General features: G+C 46.4%; 1 protein-coding gene across 1 annotated transcript in view; it reads left to right on the top strand.

Moving 5' to 3' along the window:
- The first annotated feature begins 766 nt into the window (after nucleotides 1-766).
- Nucleotides 767-7391, top strand: part of TSHZ3 (teashirt zinc finger homeobox 3) — a 64370-nt gene continuing 57745 nt past the window's right edge. The window contains exon 1 of the mRNA XM_063334488.1: nucleotides 767-888. Within this exon, the coding sequence (XP_063190558.1) occupies nucleotides 849-888 (40 nt within the window). The 5' untranslated portion in view covers nucleotides 767-848. The remainder of the gene's footprint in view (nucleotides 889-7391) is intronic.

Below are 7391 nucleotides of genomic sequence, written 5' to 3'. Positions count from 1 at the left end.
AACGGGTGTGCGCGGGGGCGGAAAGGGAAGGGCTGCCGGCGGGGAGCGGAGCGGGCTGCCCTGCCCTGCCCTGCCCGGGGGCGTCCGGCGGGCAGAGCCCCTCCGCCGCTGCGGGGGGCGGCGGGCGAAGTTGGGCGGCGGAGGGGGCGCGGCGAGGAGGCGGGGGGGGAGCCCCGCCGCCGCCGCCGCCGCCCCGGGCGGACCCTTCCCCGCCGCCGTGTCCGTCCGGCGGCGCGATGCGCAAAGAGTTAAGGTGCCGTCCGGGGCGGGAGGCGGCGGGAGCGCGGTGCCCCGCTCCCTCTTTGCGGGCCGGTTTGAGTGACACTGCGATCATCTCGTTTCCCTTCAAGCTTCGCCTGTTGCCGCCGCCGCTCCAGCGCCGAGCCGGGAGCCGGGGAGCGGAGAGCGCCGGCTGAGGCTCCGCCGGCTCCTGCCAAGAAATCCCCCGTCTTTATGCCGTGATCTCCCAGCCCGGCCCGGCACCGGGGGCGCAGGGTGGGGTGGGGGGGGACTGCGGGCTCTCCCCAGCCCTCCCGCCCGCACACCTCTTCGGGGGGCTTCCCCTCCTCCTTCCTCCGGGGCGATTTGTCAAACTTCCCCCCTCTTCTGCCAGCAGCAGCAGCAGCAGCAGGGCTGTCCTCTCCTCTGTGCCGCCTCCTCCTCCTCCTCCGCCGCCGCCGCCGCCTCCTCCTCCTCCTCGGCATCGTGTATGCACAGCAACAAAAAATATATCCCCAACCCAGCCCTCGAGCCGAGACTGGAGCAGCTCACCGGATCTCTGGGGCTAAAGCAACTCTTCCCACCCCCGCGCCCCGGCAGCCCCCCCCCGCCGGCCGCCGGAGCTCAGCATGCCGAGGAGGAAGCAGCAAGCGCCCCGGCGCGCAGCAGGTACGAGAGCCGCCTTCCCCGGCCCCTTGCTTCTCCCTCTCCCTTCCCTCCCTCTCCTCCGGTACCGCTTTCCAGCGGGCTGAGCCCCTCGGTCCGTACCGGGCTTCCCCCCCGCCCCTTCCCTCCCCTCCATGCCCCGCTCCCCGCATGCCGCGGATTTCGCAGAGCAACTCTTGGTCTGGAGGCACAACGCTGTGGCGCGGCGGGGGAGGGGGGAATTTTATTTTATTTTATTGTATTTTATTTTATTTTATTTTTTTTTCCTTGGGTCGGCAGCGGTGGGGGCGCCTGGAAGCCCTTTCCCTACTTTGGTACCCACTTTGATTTATTCCGAACTCCGCCATCGCCCGGCTCGGCTCTGGGGGAAACACTTGGCGGGCGCCGGGCGGGTGTGTGGGGGCACCGACGACACATGTACACACGGCCGGTCTGTGTGACGCTCGCGGGGGGGAAGGAGGCGAATTTTGTCCATTTCCAGCCCATACTTTGGCACCTACTTTGCTTCTCTTCCTTGCAGCCTTCCTTCTTCTCCATCCCCTTCCCTCACGTGCAAATGGTTTGTGAAAGCCAGTGAAAATACTCCTTTTTAATTTTAATTTTAATTTTTTTTTTTTCTGTAAAAAGAGGTAGGGTATGTATAAATGCATGGCATGCTGTGAATGAAGTGGTAGGGACAAAGTGAGTTGGAGGGTCCACAGTGTTACTTGGAGATCCAAGCCCAGAACTGGCTCCTTTGCTCAACTTTTATCTTTTTCGCTCTTCCCCTTGTACCACGCTGGAGGTGTCTCTGCTGGACAGACAGACCCACCTTGTTGGTCACTTTCTTTGGCAACCCCTTCTGTTAATCCTATTGATTTCTTATTTATGAGTGCAGATGAGAAGCTGCAAAGGAAACCCAAGAAAAAAAAAAAAGGGGGTCTGTGTATTGTCAAATGACTGGCGAATGTGTCTGATAGTGCCTTTACAATTTCCTCCATTTTTTTTTTCTTTTTTAGAAATACTTTTTGAGGCTTTGTCCTGGCGAGGTTTTTTTTGTTTTGTTTTCCTTATTCCAGAAATGTTAACTCCTGTTAAACTTAAGCAGAATTTTTTTGAAAAGCCAAACTGAAAAGCAAACAGTAAAAAAAAAGAAAAAAAAAAAGCCCCACATAATTTTACAGTAATCCTTAGTTGGGGATATGTGGGCTGGAAAAGGTTTCCTTGGCCTGTTGCCATCCTTGATTTGATGGCTGATTGATCGCCTGTCATCTGGCTGCCTTTGATCTATTCATTCCCGATAAACATCAATAAATCACTTGCCATGGTAACGCCAGACTCGGTGACGTCACACGTGGCCTGTCAACTCTCTGTCAGCGCAACTTCAGGGGCTCCTGGCTGGATGGGCCACAGAGCCACATGCCACCAGGGCTTCCAGAGGCGCGGGGTTGGCTCAGGTGCAGGAGCAGGATGGGCTTTGGTTTGGGACAGGTTTGGGGGACCAGCATTCCCTAATCCGCCTTTTCCAAAGGAAAGCTCTGGACACGGGGGCCGGGTGTAGAAGTTTGCCAGAGGCTCCGGCAGCGTTACTGGTAGTGCCTTTGTAGCTGTGCTGGTAGCGACTGGAAGCAGGTAGTCCTGCGGCTTGGTGGGGCGGTGTTGGAAAAGGGGCATTGAAAAATGTGGCAGCGCCTTCATGCTGTCTGGCAGCTTCAAGAGTGGTGTGGTTCGAATTTAGTAAACAGCAAGGGATTGCGGGAATAATACAAATTGTAAATAACTGCGTCCACATTTCCTTTCTGCTCTCCTTTGACATACGCGTGGGTTCATCCAGTGCCTCTGAAACAGAGAACTCGACTTTCTAGCAGTCTTACTCCATACACTAACAGCTAGAAAGTTTGGGAAGTTTTGCAGTACGGTAGCGATACGATCTGGCAAACAATATCGTAGCCAAATGCTTCACGATAATACGTTGCGTTTCTGGCCTGTGCCATCCAATAACGCTTTCCAAGTAAATCAAAAAGGTGAACTTTTCCTAATACTTGGGAAATTCTATTTTCTACCATTAATTTAGTTCTGCAAGATCTAGCTCCTCTGAGTATTTCATGTATTCGACTGTGCTGTATGTTGGGCTCTGCGAAGGCAGGAGGAAAATGTTTCTGCACTAAACACACTCTCGGAGGTATCTTTTCCTCTCTCCCTCTTCCCTTCTCCGTCTCTCCCTCCTTTCTCGAGTGAATCATCCGTGATGTGCGATCTATCGTTCATATTTAGCAGAAGTGTAATCTCTTTAAACTTTTAGCTTTTTGATAGCCACATTAAACATTTAGTATTGTGTATAATTGCTTCCCGCTGAAATGCTGTTTTATTGGTCACATTGGAAATGTTACTTTTTCTAATAGCAGTAAAAGCAAAGGTGCTGCTTTTTTTTTTTTTTAACACCTTAGAAAACAGCTAAGAAATAACAGGTTAGTTAAGAAATATTCATTACAAAAACTTGACTGCAGGACTAATAGGAGATGGAAGAATGGTTTTGCTCTATCAAAATGACCCGTCAAAACGACTTTGTTTCATATTTGATTTAATTGTCTCTCTCCTGACAGGCACATTCATCAATAGCTTAATGGTCAATCAGAAGTTGGCAGAGTGAGTGCTTTCATTCTTTCCCATACACTAGCTTTGGCTTTACTTTATCAAAATGCCTCTGCCTAATGGATATGGGGGATGTAGAATGACTGAAGGGCTACTTATTTGAGAAGAGTGAAAAAACAAGAACGTTTATGCTGTTGATAAGTGCATGAAGATAAATAAGTGAGCTGTATGAGGCGTTTTATTTTGAGACAGAAGAAACTTACATTTTCTTTTTTTTTTTTTTTCCTCCTCCTTTTTGGCTTCAGAGCTGCGAGTTATAAGGTTCATGACTGCTTTTGTGGCATACTGAGAGTGATGACAAATTGATTGCTTGGTACTGAGAGAGAAAAAAAGGTGGTGGTGGGGGGAGAATTAAAGATGTCTGCTGATTGGTAACTCAGGAAATCCAGTCCCCAGCAACCTTGAGAATACTCGAGAATTTTTTTTTTTTCTCCAAACTGAAAGGTCCGCTCAGCCATAAAAAAAGAAAAGTTGTTTTGCCAGCTTCATTAGTGTTCACCTAATTAGCTGTAAACCTGATGGATTCCTGACAGCTTTAATGATTGGAGATGACAAGCTCCACGCAGTGTCATCCAGCAGAATTAGGTTTGCAGCTAGTTTGATGTAATCAAGTTGATATTACACAGTCCTGGTTGCCTTTAGTTGTGCATTAACTCAATTTTCTGCTGCAGGTGACAAATGGGCTTTGGTACCTGGATAATCATGTCATAGGAATTAGGGCCCTTTTAATGGTCTGGAGTAGAATAACAACAACAAAGAACTCTCAGCAGCACAGAGCTCGCAGACATAACAGACAGGTGCACAAATTCTTTATGTCTAGCCCAAGTGTTAACACCACACTGCGGAAGGCTAAAGCTGTCTCGGAGAATCAAGAATCTGGAAAAATGATAATTTCGGTTTGTTTGCTTTGAGACTCAGGTGAATATCGTAGGTAAATTGGGGAGGAAGAGCCAGGGAGCGCGGTTTCATTCCTCACCTGTTAAAGCAAGAAGATGGTCAGAATTGCTGCTCCAAGGACTCCTGTCATTCCAGTCAGGAGGGAGAAGGTATTTACTGGTTAGAGGCTACTGTCTAGGAAAGCTAAGATACTGTATTAATAGAGGCCAGTCTCGTTCATGCAAACAGTAATTATCTGTCCTTAAATTATAGCTTTCACTCGCAGCTTTTTTAGAAACCTATTTAAAAGATCAAGAAAATGTACTTCCTACTGACAGAAATGACTTAATACATATTTTGTATACATATAAAGCTCTTCTGAGCAAGGATTGGGAACTAATGATTTGTTGGGAACTCATTTACTTTTTTTTTTTTTTTAAATTGAACAAAACAATTATTGTGGTTTTGTTTTTGTTTTTTTTTTTTTTTTTTTAGACCCAGACAACCACACTGAGTTTTGAAGCCTCTGGAAAAAAACAAAAACAAAAACCCCAAACAAACAAACTTGGCCCCTTGGGGTGTTTGTTTGTTTATTTTTTTTCTATATAGCATGGTTCAAACCCTGGAGATGGCTGTGTACTTTTGGGGCTCTTCCCAACTTCAGTGCTTCCCTTTCAAAAGGTGCGCGTGGGCCGTGTGAATACTGAAATACGTGGCATTGATTTTTTGGAGGTGCGGAGAGCGTCTACGTTTCGGGGACCTGCGTGCTCTGCCTGGTCCCCGGCACCCCCTGGGCCAGGCTGGGGGTGGGGTGGGCACCCCAAAAATCCCAGGTGCGCCCCGGCATTTCCAGGCAGCTCCTGCTTGGGGAAGTTGAGTGCTTGATTTAATTGATGGGGATTGCCTGCAACTGCGTACATACCCCAAAAGTAAACCTAGCCATAAAGTAGGCTACCTATAAAGGTACTTGCAGTGTCAGCCCTTGGTATGTTATTTGCCTCCAAACCTGCCACATATTTCTCTGTTGGACGGAGATTCTTCCTAGCAGCAAGCTGACAAAATGATTAGTTATGGCTGTCCTCTGCTTTTTTTTTCTTTTTTTTGCCTTTTTTTTTTTTTTTCAGCAAAGTGTGAGGAACAATGCAAAAAAAAAAAAAAAAAAAAAGAAAAAGGGGCATAAATATAAAAAGGCCTGATAGATTCCCCTGAATATCCGTCTGGAAAAGAGAATTTTCCAGAATCAGCTGCCATTTCTCCCATTAGCTTGACAGCTGTCAATTAGGGCTTCAGTGCTCTCCTGGGCCACAGTTTATTGCGTGCGGTTAGATGTTGTCATTTTGTTCTCGGTTTTGCCTTGAGCGCTATCATGAGCAGGAGTGAAATAGTCAATAACTGATGTATCAGCAGTTATTTCTCAAATTGGCTTACAAGTCTGCATTTTTCCTCTTTTTACTAAAGATTGTTTTGTAAAGTGATTAGAATGAATTGTGACTGCTGCAGGGTTCTGGGGAAGGCGGTGCAGCGAGGGCGAGCTGGCAGGATTGGAGTGGGTCCTTTTTGTCAGCCCTCCTTCCAGGATTAGGGCAAACTGTAGAGAAAAGATCACCTTCTGGGGGAAGCGCTGGGGGGGGGGAATTTCTAAGTGTGCTACGTGCACACTTGATGCAGAGAAACATATGGTGGTACAGGGTGAATGAAAAGAAATAATTTGCCAGGACGTGAAGTCACCTTACGTGTTACCTTTCTGAGCAAACCTTGGCACCGCTGGTTTTAACGGTGTAATAATCCCTATTTTAATCCAATGTCACGACCGTTTCCTGGCGAATCCAAGTACAGATTGTCAAATTTTAATACAGCCCTATTTGCAAGATGCTGCTGGGAGATCAAGTATTAAGATGCCTGAAGTGTTGCATTGTCAAGTAAGAGTGTATGTATCTGTATGGCTACAATACAGCACCGAAAATAACATAGTTGCAGAGCGATCCTCTGTTATCTTATCTGGGAAATACTTCAGCATCGTTTACTAAACAATCTACCTCAGGTGTTTCAGCCTGATTTCCCACCCACGCCCCCACATCCCCCCCCCCCCCCGCCCTCTGTGTGTGTTTGGTTTGTGTTTTTTCTTTTTTTTCTTTTTCTGTTAAATTTAGTTACGCCCAAATTGTGGTTTATCAGCCTTAAGTTAAAAATGAAAGGTGAATACAATATATTGTATTTGGTAACAATGATATGGACTGGTACATCCAGACAGATAATATGCACTTGTAATTAGACTGAATAGACAGGCATTCATTTTTAAATTCTTTGACACATGCATAAAATAGTCATATAATAAGATAAGATGACAATTTTATGTTAGGTTGATAAAGTGTCCCGATACATGCATTTAAATGTCTGTAAGCCTTTTTTTATCCAGACAGATTAATTCTAGTTTCCAGCATTTGCAGTTAGACATTAAATTAATTTTAAAAATCCCACTAAACAATGGATGCGTTGCCTTTTTTTTTTTTTTTGTGCGTCTGTGTGTGTCATTACCTAAAGCAGGAGGATTGAAAAAAAATTGATGCAATTGATTTTTCTCAATTTCAACATTTTTAAAAAAAAACGCATGAAAATTGGCTCAAAGGATTTAAAGCATCGTCCACGAGAGACTGTACTGTAGTTTTCTGAAGTATAGTAACGCAGAATAGAACAGCGTCAGAGCTTGAAATTGTTTGTTACCATTTTCATAAAAAGAACTGTAAGAGTTGAAATAAGTAGGGCTGAATTTCAGACACTGCGAGGATTCATCCTACTGCGTTTTCCTGGGCTTGCTCCTGAAAGGTATTTTGGTCGTCTCAGTAGAGAGCTAATCCGCAGAATTTAAACACTTCTCATTGCAAGCATCAACTTTAAGATATTTCTCAGAAAATGTTCAAAGGTTGTTTGTTTTTTTTTTTTTTTTTTTTCCCCCCCGGGGCGGGGGGAGAGGGTGGAAGGAGAGTGGGGAAGGAGTTACC

The sequence above is a fragment of the Chroicocephalus ridibundus genome, chromosome 4, assembly GCF_963924245.1.
Source record: "Chroicocephalus ridibundus chromosome 4, bChrRid1.1, whole genome shotgun sequence".
NCBI classification, from domain to species: domain Eukaryota; kingdom Metazoa; phylum Chordata; class Aves; order Charadriiformes; family Laridae; genus Chroicocephalus; species Chroicocephalus ridibundus.
This window is presented reverse-complemented; position numbering and strand designations above follow the sequence as displayed.